The 20,275-nt window shown below is 38.7% G+C and overlaps 1 protein-coding gene across 2 annotated transcripts in view; it reads left to right on the top strand.

Annotated features, from left to right (window-relative positions):
* LOC107863682 (TELO2-interacting protein 1 homolog) overlaps nucleotides 1-20,275 on the top strand; it is a 56,639-nt gene that overhangs the window by 15,791 nt on the left and 20,573 nt on the right. For both annotated transcript variants that reach the window (XM_016709726.2, XM_016709727.2), the window contains exons 3-14: nucleotides 621-923; nucleotides 1,073-1,162; nucleotides 1,563-2,009; nucleotides 2,136-2,243; nucleotides 4,945-5,075; nucleotides 5,151-5,283; nucleotides 7,431-7,758; nucleotides 7,849-8,366; nucleotides 8,478-8,657; nucleotides 8,862-9,020; nucleotides 9,250-9,324; nucleotides 9,863-10,043. In XM_016709726.2, the coding sequence (XP_016565212.1) occupies nucleotides 621-923; nucleotides 1,073-1,162; nucleotides 1,563-2,009; nucleotides 2,136-2,243; nucleotides 4,945-5,075; nucleotides 5,151-5,283; nucleotides 7,431-7,758; nucleotides 7,849-8,366; nucleotides 8,478-8,657; nucleotides 8,862-9,020; nucleotides 9,250-9,324; nucleotides 9,863-10,043 (2,653 nt within the window). The remainder of the gene's footprint in view (nucleotides 1-620; nucleotides 924-1,072; nucleotides 1,163-1,562; nucleotides 2,010-2,135; nucleotides 2,244-4,944; nucleotides 5,076-5,150; nucleotides 5,284-7,430; nucleotides 7,759-7,848; nucleotides 8,367-8,477; nucleotides 8,658-8,861; nucleotides 9,021-9,249; nucleotides 9,325-9,862; nucleotides 10,044-20,275) is intronic.

Below are 20,275 nucleotides of genomic sequence, written 5' to 3'. Positions count from 1 at the left end.
CACAGGTTACCTTTCTTATATGTGATATTACAAAAAATACATGACACGGTAATCATAATCCTTTAGAAAGAAGTCTTGCCAAGTTGGAACAGTTGACACTGAAATAGTGAAGGGACTCGCACTTTCACAATTCTGAGTGAAGCTTACGTAGTGTCTGAATGAACAAGCTATCTAGCAGAACTGATAAGATCAGAAAATGTGTCTTCTTGAACTTGAGCATGCTTATCTATTTGGATGTTTTTCTAGTGAACAGCACTAATGAATATCATTTGAAATTAGAAACTTCTTCATGTTTCTCAGGCTAATGTTGTCGTTCACCCAAGCATTTAAATTAACAGTTTTACAATCACCAGCTATGCACTTTTTAATGGCCTGAACAGTGAAATTGGCCCTTTTAGTTCTTTTTTTGGCCTTCCTAGCAATACAGTCCATTCACTGTTCAAATAGTTCTGGAAATTATTGTCGAGGGTCAAAAGTCCGTTCACTCTGTGTGTGTTACTATCTTATAGTTGATAAACAGAATATTCTGCTTGAAAAGTCGGTTAGTATGGTTTTCACTGGAATTAATATTTGACGTTTGATAGGGACTATTCTCAAGAATCCATGATTTGATTTTGCAGTTCATTGTATTAACGAAGAAATTGACTCGGGGGGCATTGCTTTCTCCTATGGAGGCTTCAGAAGAGTTCCGTGAAGGAGTTATAAGGTGTTTCAAAGCCCTGTTGCTTAATATGCATTGCTGTTCCAGTGATTCCTGTCCATGCAAACAAACAAGTGGGTGGCCTTTGCTTCTGGAAACAAAAAGTTTGCACTCCCCACCAGTTTCAAAACTTAAATTCAAGGAAGAAGAGTGTTTAGTTGCATTTCTACAGTCTGAAACTGCTTCAGTTGCTGTTGGACATTGGCTGTCACTCCTGCTGAAGGTATATATTTTGTTCTCTGGTTGTCCCTCAATGGACATCCGACATATTTTACTCTCCAGTCTCCTCGACCTCGAGCCAGACATACTTCCTTACCACTCTTCATAGTATTGTTCTAGTTTTACTCTTGAGATTATTCATGGCATTCACAGGTAGCAGATGTTGAGGCAGCACGAGGGCAACAAGGCAGTGCAAGCCTTCGGATAGAAGCCTTTTCCACTCTGAGAATACTTGTTGCTAAGGTTCCTCTCTTCTCCTTTCTGAGCTTGCTTTTCCTCTTGCAGCCTCTATTGTTATTGGACGCTGGAGTTCTTGGTTATTCCTTCATAGGTTCAATGTATTTACTCCTGTGAGGCCATGCCTTTGATAAAATTTAGTTTCTTTACTCCAATTATGCTAGAAATACATGAACATTTATGAAGTTAAGATTCATTTTTCAGCAAGGTGTCTTTTATCCATGTGATACAATGATATATCTCCAGGAGTTCTTTGTCAAAAGATATATGTTTATGCCTAGATTCTCGTCAGAGGTTTGTTATTTTTAATAGTACCAGTTTGTCATTCTAGCGGTCAATCTTAGGTAGCATTGCTGTTCAGGTTCATATAAGTTACATCTTTACAATTTTATATGATGTTTGGCAGGCTGGCACTGCAGATGCTTTAGCTTTCTTTTTGCCTGGGTTTGTTAGTCAAATTGGCAAAGTTTTGCATATTTCAAGGACGTTCATTAGTGGGGCTGCTGGGAGTGCAGAAGCTTTGGACCAAGCGATTAGAAGCTTGGCTGAATTTCTTATGATAGTTCTCGAGGACAATTTAGTCTTGCCTTTTCTTTGTCTGCCTCTTGATGATGTCAAGAAAGAGAAATCATCACTGTCATTTCTGGAGGCACTTCGTCAGTTGCCCTCTACTATGCATGATCAAAATTTGAGTGTGGTTGTTGACAAGGGCTCCATTGTACTTAGCTCCACAGAGGGGGAAAGTGTTAGTCCTAGAAACATGACTGGATCATTGCGAGTAATTCGTGCAAAAGACTGGATTGTTGATACCTCGTCCCATGTTGATAAGCTGTTATGTGCAACTTATCCCCACGTAGGTTATAACAAGTTTCTCAGTTGCACGATTTAGAAGATTTTATATCGAATCAGTTTAAATTTATAATTACGTTATTTGTTTCTTCAGAAACAATATAATTAATATTTGATATTGTGTTCCTAGCTTTGCATGCATCCAAGCAGAAAAGTAAGACGAGGACTCTTGGCGGCAATACAGGGTCTCTTATCAAAAACTAGTTGTGTGTTGAAGGGAAGCAGATTGATGCTTTTGGTGAGGTCCAAACTGGAACTTATATCCTTAACATATTTGAGTATCCAATAGTTAATGTATCAATGTGAATTTTATGATGGTTACCAGCTCAAGATGGATCTTTCTTTCATGTCAAGTTTTCAGCTCTCTTTCCTTCCTTTTTTGATCTGAATCGTCTCAGGAACTACTATACTCTTTCTGTCTACTCGAAATTTCATAGAAGCATTGATTTGAATTGTATTTTAAATTATAATGGGTCAGAAGTAGGTAGAAGGATTACCTTTTGATAAGTGAAAGATACATGAGAATAGACACAAGACCGATGGGCTTTCAAGTAGTAAATGGCAAAAGTTCCTCTTGAGAGAAGTTTCAAACATAATATAAACATAAAGTAAGACGGTCCATTTTGGGACTGAGGGAGTTAAAAAGTTATTGTGCCTGATTTTGCAGTTTTCATCAGTTCACTTTTGCTTATTCTAAAGTTGGTCTTAGAATCTAAGATCTGTGTTTTTGGATTGCAGTTGCTCTGGCTGATTTTGGTGGATGGAATTATTAATTGTGAAATAAAGTTCCTGCTTATATGCTATCATATTTTATTCTCGTGAGAAGTAATATTCACTCATGTCATATTTTGTCTTTTAGTATGGAGAAAGCTGTTGCACATCATTTCGGACTTCACATGACTTGAAAAGGGAAACTAAATTAACGACCTGGGAAGCTGGTGTTGCGGACCAGTTTTATTCGTACGTTGGTCTATATAGTAGTTTAAATTGGCTCCTGTCATAGTGCCCTTAGAAGTGGAATTTCACAGTGCTATTCCTTGAGACGTCAAACATCCATAATCCATTGCAATGTCGTGAAATTAACCAAACTTCCCAAGTCGTGTTGGTTTATGGATGTGCTTCTAGCTCACATCCAAATTGATTCACAAAGATCGGCATTGTAAGACATGGGAGAGAAAAAAGTGTATTTTTAATTGTGAATCTCTGAGGACAAATGCTGCACAATTCGAAACTCGGTGGATAATGGGATGACCCCTTTACTCTATTCCACTTAAAATACCATGCTCTTGTTTGCAGCAGGGGTCAAACTTGTGACGTGAGCCTAACCCACCACGAACTGCGCTCGTACCACTAGACCAAAATCCTTAGGCCAAGAGTAAGAGATGTATTTATGGGATAGGTAATATTGAATTCAAGATATGTACTACACATATGAGATTTGTCCATTGTAGGGCATGTCAAACTTAACAACTTAATATTTTCTAACATTTTCCCTCAACTTCTAATACTAATAGTTAATAGTCTAACTCGCGTCATCAAAATTAAGGTGAGGTAAACTACTTAACTTTACTTATCTTGAAAATGCAGAAAGTAAACAATTCTAAGATTAGTGAACGTATGGAAAAATTGCTTGACTATTGCTGCTGGAACAGCTATGGGAAAACTTGCTGGAAGTCACTGGAATTTTGTCAGATATAGTGCTGGAGAAGTGGTTGAAATATTGGGCATTGGACAGGCAGTATTTGGTGCTAGGGTGGTCATGGAAAAGAGGCATGGTGCCAATTGAAAAGTTAAATGGCATCCAAGTGCATTAGAGCTCCTGCTATTTGCTGGGCCGGAGAAGGGCTGGACCACAAGGGTCTCTATTGTACGCAGTCTTACATTGCATTTCTGCCAAAGGTTGTTTCCACGGCTTGAACCCATGACCTCCTTGTCACATGGCAGCAACTTTACTAGTTACTACAAGGCTTCTCTTCCAACTAATCAGGTTTTTCTTGTTTTTCCGATTGAAAAATTACCAAAAATAATCGTAGTGCCACAGGAGGAATAACTGGAAAAGAGGCATGGTACCTAGGAATGATCATTAGTGGTGGACATGGTGCTGTTGGAATGGTCACTAGAATAGGAGAGATACTACTGGGATGATGTCTGGAATGATGCTAGAATAGTACATTATGAGAAGTGAAACACTTTGTTCAGGTGGGAGGCATAGGGTCGACCTTTGATATTTGGAAGTTGATCTCTACCATGATGGTAGATGCTCTGACACCATATGACAAACCTGAAAGAAGAAGATATGTATTAGTGACTTGATCAGAATTGGATACAAGTCATACTTATTCGTAGGTGTGAAACACTCATACTTTTACATTGTGGGACAATATCTAAGTTGATCAACTTAACAATACAATTCTAACATCTTAAGTTTTATCACTAAAACGTGATATTCTAACAGACATGAATTGTATCTGTTTGACTGAGCCACTTACAGTAACCTACTTTGATATACCAGTTTCTTCTTGTGCTTTCCTCATGGAACTTGATGCTCTATGTTGTTTCTAGTAATTGCTGCTAGCCTGCTACAGTCTGTCAAAATGATACATGAACCACTATCTCAAACAAAATCATTTCTTTACCTTAGTCATTGACAGCATGGGATGCTGTTATTGGCGCTTAATTTAGTTTCTGATAAATATCTGCTCGTAAATCTTTGTTCAGTAATACTAGCCAGCTTGCGATGCCATGATTCTTGGTGAATGTTACAATTATAAATATGCCAGTTGCATTTCTTTGGTTTTGTATTCTGGTGCCATGGGCCCTTATTAATTATTAGCAGACTTGAAGCTTCTATGAAGTTAATGATTCATAGAAATATTTCTCATTTTTCAGTAACCTAAATAATTTTTTCTGAATGTATTCTTGGCTCTTGAAAAATGCAGGAAAGTCTATGTGTTTTGGCATGTGATGACTCCGAGGAGGTGTCCTCAGCGTCGCAGTTGTTCTTTGGACACCTGCTCTCATCACATGAGAAGCTTCACATAAAACATGATGTTTCAGAGATTTTTAGCAGGTTTTTATAGTCCTAATATGTAGTTGGTAGCAGTTTATGCACTACAAATGATTAATGGATTGTACATCTTCCCAGGCTTGTTGAAAAGCTTCCAAAGGTGGTCCTTGGAACTGATGAATTATATGCAATTGCACATTCCCAGAAACTGCTAGCACTGATCTATATTTCAGGGCCACAACTCGTGGCAGACTACCTCCTTCAGTCTCCTGTAGGTGACAGGCCTAGTGTTTTCTTTGTTTCTATCCTTTCTAGAATCTTTGTCATGATGTTGAGCTATCAATTCTTAGCTTTTGGGATTATTGCCCTTTTCTTGTAAGGGTTCTCTTTTGCTTGGTCGGGAGGGGCTGAGTGGATGCGTGACATGGTCTACTTTCCCGCTATCTGACTTGTCAGTGAACTCCCCTGAGCTGCTATGACTTACCAGTATTTAGTTGTCATGGGATCTTTTCTTTTTCTTGCATCATCCTGCATCCAGGTCAGAATACTTATGTACACAATTTAAAACCATATTCTATATACAAACACGAAGGAGTTTTGCTGTGTTTCCTACTGAGACAAAAAAACATTTATCTTCAATTTATGAGAGCAATGCCATCGAATCCACAAGCTAAAAGAAGGGCGACAAATATGGGAACTAAGCACCTATCTGGTACTTGTTGCTGGTGGGAGGGGGCGGGTATCCCGTGGAATTAGTGGAAGTGCACGCATGCTGTGCCCATACACCACGATTATAAAAAATACTTATGCTGCAAGGGTCATATAGCATTGTGATTCTTAACCTTTTCAAGCTCGTCCTGTTCATCTTTCATCAGAAGTACATGTATAAATTCATACTAGTCAAGTAGTGTTACTATGATAACCTCCTAACAAAAAATACGAAGTATTGGTTGGAGAGACTCTTGATACAGATTCCGTACGTCAAAGGGTGACACAGAGCAGGTAACCCTAAAACAGAACAGAACGGGATTATGTTAGCACACGATTTTTTTGGAATTTAATTTCATTTCACGGATCTATATTGGTCAGTTAACTTATTCAACATGAAGAGGAAATGGGTTTTCTGGTTGTCTCATGGATGATCTGTTGATTAGTCAGTTCTCCTGTTCACTGATTTGTTGGTGATAAAGTGCCACAAAAGCATTTCGCGTGAAGGAAGTAGTGGCAGCCTTCAAATCTGTTTTCATGATTTGCTTTCATTGGGTTATTCAGAGGAAAAATGAGGAAGATTTTTGTTGTTTCTTGTTATTTCTTTTGCACATGTAAGTTCATTTTTGGATCAAGCACTGCAGTAGGTTCTCTCCTTTAATCTAGAGCATCAAATGGCTTGCTTTTTGCCAGGTACATCACTACAATATTGTATTTTTAGATGATAAGCAAGCACTTTTATCTCTTCTTTTCCATTTTTTGTAGTTAATTGAGAGCAACACTTGTCCTCTTTTCCCTTGAATCTTCCATTCCATTAAAACTGCTTCTTTACTTATCTTCGAGAAAAGAAAAGAGAAATAAATGTCAGTGTTAAGGTACATCACCTAGTTCTTGTCTTTGTATGTGGAAAGTTTTTACTTTCATTTTTCAGTTGCTCATGCTTCCTTGCACTTCATAAGCCCTCATTCACGTTCTTTCTCACTTACTCTAAGATGTGTCTGATTGGCTATCCCCATATCATAGAGTTTGCTGCATTTCCCAGGCTGGAGACTGCTCGCCTTTATTTCATCATTCAGTACCGTGTTAAACCACATATTGGATTCTCCAGTGGGGCCACTGATGCCAAGTCAGATCCTATGCTGCTATCTGTGCCCTGCTTGGTGCCCCTCCCCCGCCGTGGGAGCTTGTAGATAGTGATGAAACCATTTGTCTATCTGTCTGGTGCTCAGAAGGCCTTCCTATATTTTTCCCCAATTTTTCACTTTCTCGTCCCCCTCTCATGAAAATGGTGACCTATTTCTGCTATCTTCTTTAGACTGAATGAGTTTTCAGCCTTTGATTATGAGGGTCATCTAGAACCGCTTAATATCTTTGCATCTGTACAACGATGCAGGGGAGCCGTCACAGTTCTTCCACTACTGCGCCTATTCTTCCATTTTGAGGCAGCTTTTTCATGGTTATTCTTAAAGAGAATGCTGTTTTATATCTGTAAACATCTTTTGAGACCCAGAACGTCATGATAGTCCTAACTGCTTCAATACTGTGTTCTTTGTGTACTTTATCATCTACTGTCACTGTGATGTTTACCTTTCTAACTCGCGTGCTTTATCATGTTAATGTCACTGCATCACTTTCCTTTTGAACGTTGGTGCTAATCATTAGCTCTTTTGAGTGGATGTTAAGTGTAATGCCTTTCAGTGGAATGTGTAGGTGAGGATTGCTCAGTTCTTGGATGTTTTAGCCCTCTGTCTGAGTCAAAATTCAGTTTTTTCTGGTTCCCTCAAGAAGAATGTTGTCGCAAAGCGTTCCTCATCAGGGTTCATGCATTCCATAGCAGAGATAAGAGCTGTTAGAGCTGCTGACTCTGAAAATCTGGGAAATAGAGAGAATCAAAATAGGAAAGTACATGCCACAGAAAGTATAACGGATGAGCATCAGCTGCCACGCATGCCGCCTTGGTTTGTTTATGTTGGCAGCCAGAAACTGTACCATTCTGTAGCTGGGATCCTTCGACTTGTAGGTTTATCTTTATTTGCAGGTTGTTTTTTCCTTCTTACCTTTTGCTGTATAGTTAACTTCTTTCCTGACCTAAACTTGTAACTTTTTTGGTTGTGTTGCTTTTGACTAGACTCTCGAAGTGAAGGTCCTCTTTCTGTTATAATTGACCTGCCGTTGGAGAACCTACGGAAGTTGGTGTCTGAAATACGGATGAAGGAATACAGTGAAGAAAGTTGGCAATCTTGGTACAGCAGGATTACTTCAGGACAATTAGTACGGCAGGCCAGTGCAGCTGTGTGTATCCTGAATGAGTTGATATTTGGTTTGTCAGATCAAGCAATTGATGAATTTACCAGAATGTTTAGAGAATATGTAACGGCACCGCAAGAAAATAAAAAATGTCAAGAAGATGCTAGTCAATATTGGAAAATTGAGCAATCTACAACAAAGGGATCTGTATGGAAGATTTGCCAAGCCAAGGGAGAAAGGAGTCATCTAGTTGACTGCATTGGCAATATATTACATGAATACCTATCCCCTGAAATATGGAATCTGCCCGTTGAGCATACAACTTCATTACAACAATATGATTGTGAGGATGCAAACATTAGCTCACACTTCTTTAATGACAACGTGATGTTGCACCAGGAAATTCATCTTTTCTATCTCTTGTTGTTATTGTGGTTTCATGTGCTATTTATCGCTAGTGGCTGGTATTGTGTTTTTCATATTGGTATTTGTTTTCCTATTGTCAAACAGGTTATTATTGATGGAATTGGCATCTTTTCTATGTGCATTGGGAGAGATTTTTCTTCATCAGGATTTCTTCATTCATCTCTTTATATGTTGCTTCACAATCTTATTTGCTCTCACTTCCAAATTAGAAGGGCATCTGATGCTGTGTTACACATTATTGCCGTGATGCATGACTATCCAACAGTAAGTAGCAGCCTATGTTGCTCGAACTCTTCAAAAATGTTGTTGGGTATGGTTTGGATCCTCCAAAAGTAGCACATTTTTGGAGGATCTGGCACGGTGAGGCAGCATTTTTGGAGAGTCCAAGCAACATAGGTAGCAGCCATGGATTTCTTACTTTGTGTTTCTTCTGAAGGTTATTGGCATTAATTATGAATCTTCTTGCAGGTTGGACACTTGGTTATAGCAAATTCAGACTATATAGTTGATTCATTATGTAGGCAGCTGCGCTCTCTAGAGCTTAATCCGGATGTACCAAATGTTCTTGCTGCCATGCTTTCGTACATAGGAGTGGCTCACAGTATATTGCCTTTATTGGAAGAGCCAGTATGTCTCAACAATGATATTTTGGAAATTGGAATCAACAGAATAATTTTAGCCCAACTCGTTCTGTTTTGTTGTCTCGAAACCCAACTAGTTCTGAAATGAGGCATAATTGTTGGTAGTTCGTGTTGTATGCTTTATTGTGTCTGCATATATGGACATGGACGGATGCATGCTTAGTTGTTTTGGTTTAAGTTGCAATATCTTCACAATGTCATTGTGATTTGTGCAGATGCGTGCTGTTTCCATGGAGCTTGAACTTCTTGGCAGGCATCAACACCCTGACTTGACCATTCCCTTCTTGAAGGTTGTTTCTTACATTTTCTTGCTTTACTCTAATTTGATAAGCACTTGCTGATAGATATAGCAAATGATAGACATAGCAAAAGGATAACAGCCAGTTGTCTTTAGTCATAGTCAGTCTCCCATTTGGATTGACTTATCTTTAAGTGCTTTTAAGCCAGAATTGCTTTTAAGCACTTTTGTAGTGTTTTGGTAAAATAAAAGAAGTGCTTTTAAGCACTTGTTTTAAGCTAAAAATAAGCCATAAGTTAGAATTCCTAACTTATGAGATATAAGCCATAGATTTAGCAAAAGGATAACAGCAAGTTGTCTTTAGTCGTATTAAAATTTATTAGTGCATTTCCTGATGTCTTGCCTGGAACGGAATCTCACTTAGTTCATCAGTCTCTGCACCAGACCTGTTAGATTACATTACTCTGATGCATTTGTGCCAAGATGTCGCGGGTTGTTGTGCTAGTATTAGATTTCTTGAAATTCTGATAATTGGATGTGGTGCTCTCCTCTATTCAGTTATCTCATTATAATCTTCCTCTATTCTTCAGGCAATGGCAGAAATAGTTAAGGCATCAAAGCAGGAGGCTAGTGCTTTGCTGGATCAAGCAAAATCATATTGTGAGGATGTCGAATCTAGAAAGCTGAACCTGGAGAAGAGGAAAGAAAAGCTTTTTGATGATTCAGGTTCATATAGTGATGAAAATGTTGACAAGGGGTCGTCTGAATCTGGTATGTACCCATTGACTCCTGCGACAATTGGATAATCTATATTATTATAAAAGCATGAATACAAATGTTGGTTGACCAAAATATCCTTTTGTTAGAATCTTATGAATATTCTATAGCTTTTATGTAATATAGCTGTTAGAATCCTATGAATATTCTATAGCATATAAATAGAGTAGGTAGCTTGATTTACTCCTATTATAATTACGTATTACTTAGATATTGATTTGTATTGATTAGGTATTCATTTGTATTGATTTCCTTTCCTTTTAGGATATGTAAACTTAACTATTTAAACCCCAATAGCTTGAGGGAATAATCAAGCTGAGTTTTCTCTTATTTCTCTTCCAAGTCACATGGTATCAGAGCCTGGCTAAGGCCAACAACATGGGAAGAGATTTTTTTTTTTTTTTGAAACTAGTAACTTTGTATATTTCTCACATACAGTACATTTGTACCGAAAAACCATAATTACAACATTTACTTCCAAGTCCTGCTAACTCCTAGCTAAATTGAATCTAGAACATATATAGTCATTTGAGTATACTTGATTACACCAAAAACAAAGTAACAAAAGACAATTTAGCTTAATCTTTTGCATACTATTCTCTATGCTATCAAAGCACCTAGCATTCCTCTCCTTCCAAATTATCCACCAGATACAAGTAGGGACAATCCTCCATCTATCTCTGTTTTTTGCCTGTGCACCAGCTTCCTCCCAGCTCTGGATTGATCAGTAATCTTTTGGAGGCATAGTCTAGGAGGTGCCTTTGAGATTTAGGAAAATCCTCCATAGCTGTCCGGTGACTTTGCAATGAAGAAATAGATGGTTGACTGTCTTGGCATTTTCCCCACAAAAAAAACACCTAGGGCAAAGTGGTATCCCTTTTCTTATCAGATTGTCTTGGGTGAGAACTGCTTCCTTGGCTAGCAGCCAGATAAAACAAGCCACTTTATGAGGGATTTTGTTTTTCCAGCTGCCTCTCCATGGCCAGTTGTTGTTTATGCGCTGAGGTGTTTGAATCATCCACCTGTAAGCATTACTTACTTTGAATTGGCCCTTCTTGTTGCCTTTCTACCACAAGGTATCTTGACCTGCACCTAGTGCGTCTAGTCCATTAAAATGTTGGATGGTATTGAAGAAATCTGCTACTATTTGGATTTCCCAATCATTTATATGCCTTCTAAAGTTGAAGCTCCATCCATGGGGTGTCCAGAACTCCGCAATAGTCTTTTGTTGATGAGAGCTTAATGCATAAATATCTGGGAACAGATTTTCTAGTCTTCCCACTTCATGCCATCATCTTTCCAAAATTTCGTTTTAGCTCTGTTTGCCACTTTTATCTTAATATTGGTTTTGAATTCACTCCACAATGCTCTGATAGACCTCCATAAACTAACTCCGTAGGGCGTAGTTATTTCCTTAGTGTCCAGTTGTCTTCCTCTTCATACTTTGCATTAATGACATTCCTCCATTGAGTCAGGTTCTCATTACTATACTTCCACAACCACTTCATTTTAAAGGTTTTGCATTGGAATTTCAAGTTCTTGATTCCCAACCCCCCTTGTCTTCTTCCGGTTATCACTGCTTCCCATTTGACCAGATTATAACCCTTCCTTTCCTTGGTTCCTTGCCAGAGAAACTTCCTTCTTATCTTGTCCATTTTTTTAATAACCCCCGCTGGAGTATAAGTTGGGAGTGAATCTAGAACTGAGTTGATGAGAGTTAGTGTGCCTCCCCTGGGTAAATATTGAGTCTTCCATCTTGCCAATTTCTTTTCACACCTTTCAATCACATTATTCCATATTTCGTTTGATTATGATTTTGCTCCCAGTGACATTCCTAGATAGATAGTGGGTAGAATACCCAATTCACTACCTAGGATTGCATTCAATGACTCAATGTTTTGTACCTCATTAAAAGGATATAAAAAACTTTTCCTTCAATTAATGTGTAACCCGGAAATCCCTTCAAAAAGTACCAAGATCACCCTCACCCTCAGGGTCTTGAGTTGATCCTCTTTAGCATCACATAGTATGAGAGTATCATCAACATATTGCGAATGAGTTATCTCCAGGTTCCTTTCTCCAATTTTGGCCACATTAAATCCTCTTAGCCACCCATTCTTGCTTGCTGTTTTGATCATATTATTTAGACCCTCCATAGCTATTAAAAAGAGAAAGAGAAAGGGTGACAAAGGATCTCCTTGTCTTAAACCCCTTTGTGCACTAAAAATTCCTACTGGTGGGCCATTGATAAGTACGGAAAATCTTACAGTTGAGATGCAGTATTTGATCCATCGTATCCACTTCTGACCAAAACCTATTCTTCTCATATAATCCAGTAAGTACTCCCAATTAACATGGTTATATGCCTTCTCCGTGTCTAGCTTACACACTTACATAGGATTCCGGGCTTCTTCTGCTTTAATTTGGAGTCAATGACTTCATTGGCTATTAGCACTGCATCCATGATTTGTTTACCTTTGATGAAAGCCATTTGTTGTGAATCAATTAACTTGGCTATCACACCTTTCAGCCTTTCTGACAATACTTTGGCAAATAACTTGTAGATACTGCCTATCAAACTGATTGGTCTAAAATCTCTCAACTCTTTAGCTCTTTTTTTCTTTGGAATGAGAGTTATGAAAGTGGTATTAAGGCTTCTTTCAAACATTTCTGGTTCATGGAAATTCTGAAAGGCCAGCATTATGTCTTGTTTCAGTATCTCCCAGCATTTTATGAAGAAACCCATTGTGAAGCCGTCTGGCCAGGTGCCTTGTCTGTTGCACATAATTTTAGGCATCTCAAAACTTCACTTTTCTTAAAAACCCCTTGTAGCATTTCTTTTTCCTCATCTGTTAGTCTGGGACAGTTATATAAGCTGGTCTCCAGCTTGTGGTTTCAGAATACAACTTTTTGTAGTACTCCACAATTTCCCCTTCAATTTTTCCTGGATCTTCAGATAATTCTCCTTTAATCATGAGTTGGTCAATGTTATTGTACCTTTTGTGTGCATTAGCCATTTTGTGAAAAACTTGTGTTTCTGTCACCCTTCTTCAGCCACAATGACTTTGTGTTACGACCACGCGATATGGATCTTGTCACCGGACGACGATTCACTGAGAAGTCTGTGCTTAACAGATCCTTCTCCTTATTCTTATTTCGTAAGTGACCAATTTTTAATCAAGGTTAGGCTCGTTAAAAGGGTCCCTACAACCTTAGGGCTCGTTAGAGAGAGACCCAGATCTCTTGTTACTTTTGATGTAAATTCCTGTCTTTCGTCTATTACTTCCCCTCCTTATATAGAATCCTATTACAAGATATTTAAGGAAACTAAGAAACTACTAACATAGAAAATCTATTTAAAATAAGAATTCTAGTAAAACTAAACTACTGTCTATTTTTAATGCCCACAAAATCTGAAGGTTGCATAAATCTACAGATCCCCTATGTCGTTGAGGGCCCCGCCTTGCATAAACCTTACCCACGAATGAGTCTATAACATTACCCCTTCTCTAAGAAGAGCTTGTCCTCAAGCTCAAAGTCTGGATAGGCATCACGAAAATGTGTAGCATCCTCCCACCTAGCATCTGACAATTCAAATCCACACCAGTGCACTAAAAGTTCCCAAGTTCCTCGATTAAGTCAAGCACGTAGAACAGAACAAGGCATAGGAACCACACGACCATCCTCTACGGGTAGCAGAGTCGGAGGAGGAACTGTTGAAGCCACTCCCTTAAAAGCCTTGAGAAGGGATACATGAAACACATTATGCAACTTACTCTCGCTGGGCAGTTGTAACTGATATGCAACTTCCCTTATTCGACGTAACACAGGAAAAGGCCCAAAGAACCAAGGTGCAAGCTTATGGCGCAAATGATCCCCAACAAAATTTTGATGATAAGGATGTAAACGCAGCCAAACTAGTGAACCTGGTTCAAATGCAACCTCCGGGTGACCTTTGTCATAATATTCTTTCATTCTAACTTGAGCTTGTTGCAACTTGCTGCGAATGTCGCACAAAACTGAATCACGATCAAGCAAGGCATTGTCAACAACCTCTACCCGTGAAGAACCAGCTTCATAGGACAATAGACGAGGAGGATCTCGACCATAGACAACCTTAAAAGGAGTTATTTGCAGTGCGGTATGAAAGGAAGTATTATAGCAATATTCTGCCCAAGGCAACCAGTCAACCCATTTCTTCGGATAATCTCCAATCAAGCAACGAAATACATTTCAATAGTACGATTCACAACTTCTGTTTGATCATCAGCTTGAGGATGATACGCAGACGAGAATGCCAATTTTGTGCCACTTAGACAAAACAATTCGCTCCAAAAAGTGCTTGTAAAAACCACATCTCTGTCATAAGTAATTGATTCGGGTATCCCATGCAGCCGAACAATATGCTCAAAGAAAACATGAGCAACACGAATTGCATCATAAGGATGAGACATAGGTATGCATATTTGGTAAATCAATCTACTACCACAAAAAATACTGTTTTGCCCCATGCCTTTGATAAGCCATCAATAAAGTCCATTCCAATATCAGCCCAGGCCTATGTTGCTCAGACTCTTCAATAATGTCAACGGATGCGTGTCGGATTCGCCAAAACTAGTGTATTTTTGGAGAATCCGACACGAGTGCGGCATCAAAAGTGAAGAGTCCGCGCAACTTAGGCCCGGACCTGTTCAGGGAGTGCAAGTGGTTGCAGTAACCCTGCTGGGCTTAGGTGTTTAGCCTTGTTGCATTGGCAAACTGGACAAGCAGCCACATAATCCCTAATAACAGTCTTTATCCCCTTCCAGTAGAAATCCTGTCGTATACGATGCAATGTTTCTGTACCCCTTCATAGGATATCATGGTATCCTGACAGAATTGTGGAGATCAATTGGGAAGAGGGCAACAAGTAGATACGACCTTTATAAAGGAGTAGACCGTCCTTAATTGACCAGGAAGCTTCAAGCTCATGGTGGAGCATTTGTGCGAATACCATACTGAAACTGAAATTATTTATACCGTGGTATAGATGTTATGGTATTTGGTAGGAGTTTTAAATTATTATGGTATTTGGTACGGTATTTGGTATTTATGCAATAAATATCGAAATATTGTATACCGCACTGAAGTTTTTTAATAATATATAAAACTCAAATATATTATATTTAAGATTATTAAATATATTTATATGTCATCTATTTGACAATTGAACATAAAAGTAACTTTATTCAGAAATAAATTTTTTGGGAAGCTTATTATTTCAAAGTACTATGCTTAAGTTTACGTAATGTTGTTTAGAGTTTGCATCTTGGATTACTCAATCGTGATTGAAATGTTCTTTTTGTCTAGATGATTAACAAAGATAGTTGTTAGTCTGATATAATTGAGATGTTTTTAGGTTTTAAAGTCAGTTTTTTTATATGAATATATGTAAAACGAAATCAAATAAAGTATGGTTACCGAATTACCGTACCATAAAATACCGAAACCGAATTTAAAAATACCAAACCATACCAAACTAATTTGGTATGGTAATGGTATTGTTCTTTTAGATACCGAAAACCGAAGTTACCGTACCAAAATTTAAATTACCGTACCATACCATACCATGCCCACCCCTATTTGTGGGACTAATTCTTGCAAGGAAGCATCTTTAGATGCCTCTTGTCTAATAGCATCAACTAATAAAACATGTGGGTGACTAATAACATACACTAATTCCTCTGTAGTAGGGCGACGGGACAAGGTATCAACAACCTTATTCAAGTGTCCAGCCCTATACTCCACACAAAAGTCAAACCCCCATAAGCTTGCTAATTGAATGTTGTTGGGGTGAAGTGGTAAGCCGTTGCTCCAACAAGTATTTAAGGCTATAATGGTCTGTTCGAATCAAGAAAGCTCTGCCCCATAGATAAGGATGTCAATGTTGAACTGCCTTGGCTAAGCCAATCAATACATGCTCATAGGCAGCCAATTTAAAGTGTCTTATGGCCAATTGTCTACTGAAAAAAGCAATAGGATGGCCATCCTGTTGCAACACAGCTTTTATACCACTCCCGGAGGCATCACACTCAATAATAAACTGCTCATCAAAATTTGGCAGTTGTAAAATAGGAGCAGTTGCAAGTGCTTCTTTGAGAGTGCAGAAAGAAGCCAAGGCTACATCATCCCACTGGAACAAGTTCTTTTTAAGCATGTTGTTTAAAGGGGCTGATAATTGACTGTAATTCTTTATGAACTTACGGTAATAACCTGCTAAGCCTAAGAATCTGCGCAAGGTAATGATGGACTGTGGTTGAGGCCAATCAGTGATGGCCTGAACTTTGCCTGCATTTGCTGCCACACCGATTTCAGACACCACATGGCCAAGATATGCTACTTGTCTCTTACCAAATGTGTATTTGGACTTCTTGAGATATAGGTTATGAGGACGTAATAACTCAAAAATTATACGCACATGTGAGAGATGATTGTCCCATGTCTTGCTAAATATTAAAATGTCGTCAAAGAATCAACACAAACTAATGCAAATAGGGTTTAAATACCTCGTTCATAAGTGCTTGAAACGTTAACGGTGCATTTGACAATCCGAATGGCCTAACCAAGAATTCAAAATGGCCATGATGCGTACGAAAATCCAGAGGATCCATGTGGACCTGATGATAGCCAGACTTCAAATCCAACTTTGTGAAGTATGTAGAACCATGTAATTCATCCAATAATTCATCCACCACGGGAATTGGAAATTTATCCTTCATCGTCTTGGCATTGAGCTCGCGATAATCAACACAAAAATGCCAAGTTCCATTATGTTTACAGACCACTAAACTGGGGATGAGAATGGTGATTTACTCGGCCGGATGATCCCTTGCTGTAACATCTCTTCACACTGTTTTTCTATCTCATCCTTTTGTAAATGAGGATAGCAGTATGGCTGGACCACCACTGGGTTGGAACCAGGTAACAAACAAACAAATGCGATGGTCACAATTTCTCATAGTAGGCAGCCCTGTAGATTCTTGGAATATGTCAAAAAATTAAGCTAAGAGTTGTTCCAATTTGGAGTGATGCTCATTTGAATCATGTAATAAATGAAGCTTCAAGTTTTAGCTGGTTTGTTGTCCATGAAAGATGACCTGTTGTCCATTTGAAGTAAAACTCATTGTGAGTGAAGCGAAATCCCAGAGGATAGGGCCCAAAGCTTGTAACCGTATTACCCCTAGAACAATGTCAAAGCCGAATAACAAAGAAGTCGGCATTAAAAGCCTGATTATCAATATCGAAAGACATTGCAGGGCAAATCCCTTTGCTGTAAACTTTTTCTCCATTAGCAAATGAAACATTGACACTTGTCCCCAGTTGTACTTGCATCCCCAAGCGTTGGGCTGCTCTGCTGTGCAACTGATGAAATTGTGTGTGCTGCCTGAATCAACCAAACTCAACAATGCTTGACCTTTTATGAGTGTTCGTAACTGCATTGTTCTTGCACTCTTCTGTCCCATGATGGCCTGCAAGGAAATTTCAGGTTCTTGCACATTTTTCTGGTCAGGATTTTCATCATCTGGATCAGCTTCTTTCAACCAAAACAACTTCTTACATTGATGCCCAATTGAATAGAGTTCATCACAATTATAACACAATCCCTTCGCCCTTCTCTTCGCCATTTCAACCCTTTTCAATTTTTTTATAAAAGGAGCGGATGAACTTACAAATTTCGATTCACTAATACCACTTAGCGTGTTGCTGCTTTTAGGAGTTGGAACTGTTGAAGTTGCAGCACTATTCAAATAGCCTTTAGTCCCTTGCCAATTCTCTTTTCAAGAGGATGTTGCCCGAATTACCTTCTGTTTCTTCTTAAATGCACGGGCTAAATTCACGGCATGGACCAAGTCTGGTGGAATTTGCATCTCAACATCAAGCCAAATAGAATAAATCGGCAGTGACGAGACTTGTTGGTCTATGCGAACATACTTGCTTGCCCTGGCTAACAGTTCTTGAAATCGGCGCTGGTATTCTTCAACTGAGCCCTTTTGCTTTAATTTAACCAAATCGCCTAATTGATTACTTCCCAATGGAGGCCCAAACCTGAGAGTACAATATTCTTTGAATTCCGACCAGTCAACTGACTGGTTATCTTGTTCAACTTGATGATACCATAATTGTGCCTCACCTAGAAGATGGAATGCGGCCAATCCCACCTTATCTACTTCATTTGTTCTCTGATTGGAGAAGAATTTCTCATATCGATGTAGCCAAATTAATGGGTCCTCAGATCCATCAAAGGTAGGGAAATCCAGCGTTGTGTATCTTGGCACCAGATTATTTCCCGTCAATTGATTGGATCTATTTTCGAGTTTGTAGGGTTGTTTACGTGTATTGCTACTCACTCCCGCTTCAGAATCTCTGCCTTGATTCTTGCTAAACCCTACGATGAACTCCTGCAATTGTAATGATAGTTATTCCAATTGAGAAACCATCCTTGATTCAGATTGTTCCAATTGAGCAACCATCCTTGATTCAGATTGTGCCATTGCTTCCGCAATCCGTTCTTTATTCGCAGCCTGTGCCTTTTGAAGGAGAGCCTGTAACCCTTCATGTTTACTTGTATCACCCATGGTGTTTGGCTCTGGTACCAAGTTGTTACGACCACGCGATATAGATCTTGTCACCGGATGATTCACTGGGAAGTCTGTGCTTAACAGATCTTTCTCCTTATTTTTATTTCGTGAGTGACCAAATTTTAATAAACAATAGGCTCGTTAAAAGGGAGCCTACAACCTTAGGACTCATTAGAGAGAGACCCAGATCTCTTTGTTCCTTTTGATGTAAATTCCTGTCTTTCGTCTATTACTTCCCTTCCTTATATAGAATCCTATTACAAGATATTTAAGGAAACTAAGAAACTACTAACATAGAAAATCTATTTAAAATAAGAATTCTAGTAATACTCCAGTAGACTTGTTGCCCTCCTTACTGTCTCCTCTTCTGTCAAACTTTTTTCTTCCATTATACTGCTAAACTCTGCCAAACTCTGCCAGTATATTGAGCAGATTCCTCCTTCTTGTTCCCAGGTTTCCTTGTTCACTCTTGCTCTATTCCTTAAGCTTATTTTTTTAGAGCTTTAAGTTTGGATGCAAGGATGAAATCCGGCTTTCCAGAGAAGTTGAAAGAGCTCCACCATTCCTTGATTCTATTATTGAATCCTTCTATTCCTAGCCACCAATTTTCAAATTTAAAGTCGTTTTTGTTCTTATTCCACTCACCCCCTTGTAATACAATAGGTAAATGATCAGATCTTAGCCTTTGCAGTGACGTTTTTTTTAGATTGCTGAAGCTGTCATTCCACTCTTCTGAAAAAAGAATCCTATCAATCCTGGAGGCTATCTCATGATTATTCCCTTTAAGCTAAGTTGCAATTTTCCAGTTGTATATCAATCAACTTCAGGTCTTTAATAACATTAGAGAATTCTCTCATGCCCCTTGATCTTCTTAGACAGTTTCTCTTTTCAGAGACGAATCTGTCCACATTAAAATCGCCACATACTACCCAAGGACCTTCCATAGACGCCTTACTGCCCCCATCTCCTCCCATACTACTCTTCTTTCGATGTAACAATTAGGAGCATATACTCCAGTGATATGACAAGAGTAGTCTTGCAATTGTGCCTTGAATTTGCAAGTTAATGAGTAAGCACCTATTTCCAGGATTTCTCCTTTCCATGCCCTGCTGTCCATAGCATTAGAATACCTCCTCTAGAGCTACTAGCTTCCAAGCACGCAAATCTAACCCATCTTCCTCCCCAAATTTGTTTCACCTTCTCAAATAAATTCCCCTCCAGTTTAGTTTCTTGCAGACAAATAATATCTGCATTCCATTCTACTATTAAACTTTTAACCAATCTCCTTTTATCCCTATTGTTCAACCCCCTAACATTCCATGATACAAGTTTGAACTTCATCGATTACTGCTTGTCTGACTTCTCCCCTTGCTCCTATTCCCATAGTTTTTGAATTTTACATGAAAAAACACAAGATTTTTCAGCTCTTGAGAGCCTTTAAATCTTGTTTTCTGTAAAAGTAGTTCCAGAGCTTCTACTTCATGGCCCTGAAAATCTGCTCCAACACTTTACCCAATTTGATCATATTCTGCTTCACCCATAGTGATGTTTCCCTTTCCTTGCATATATTATCAATTGTTGTTGTTGGATTTGCAGTGGTTCTACCTC

The sequence above is a fragment of the Capsicum annuum genome, chromosome 3 (genome assembly GCF_002878395.1).
Source record: "Capsicum annuum cultivar UCD-10X-F1 chromosome 3, UCD10Xv1.1, whole genome shotgun sequence".
NCBI classification, from domain to species: Eukaryota; Viridiplantae; Streptophyta; class Magnoliopsida; order Solanales; family Solanaceae; genus Capsicum; species Capsicum annuum.
This window is presented reverse-complemented; position numbering and strand designations above follow the sequence as displayed.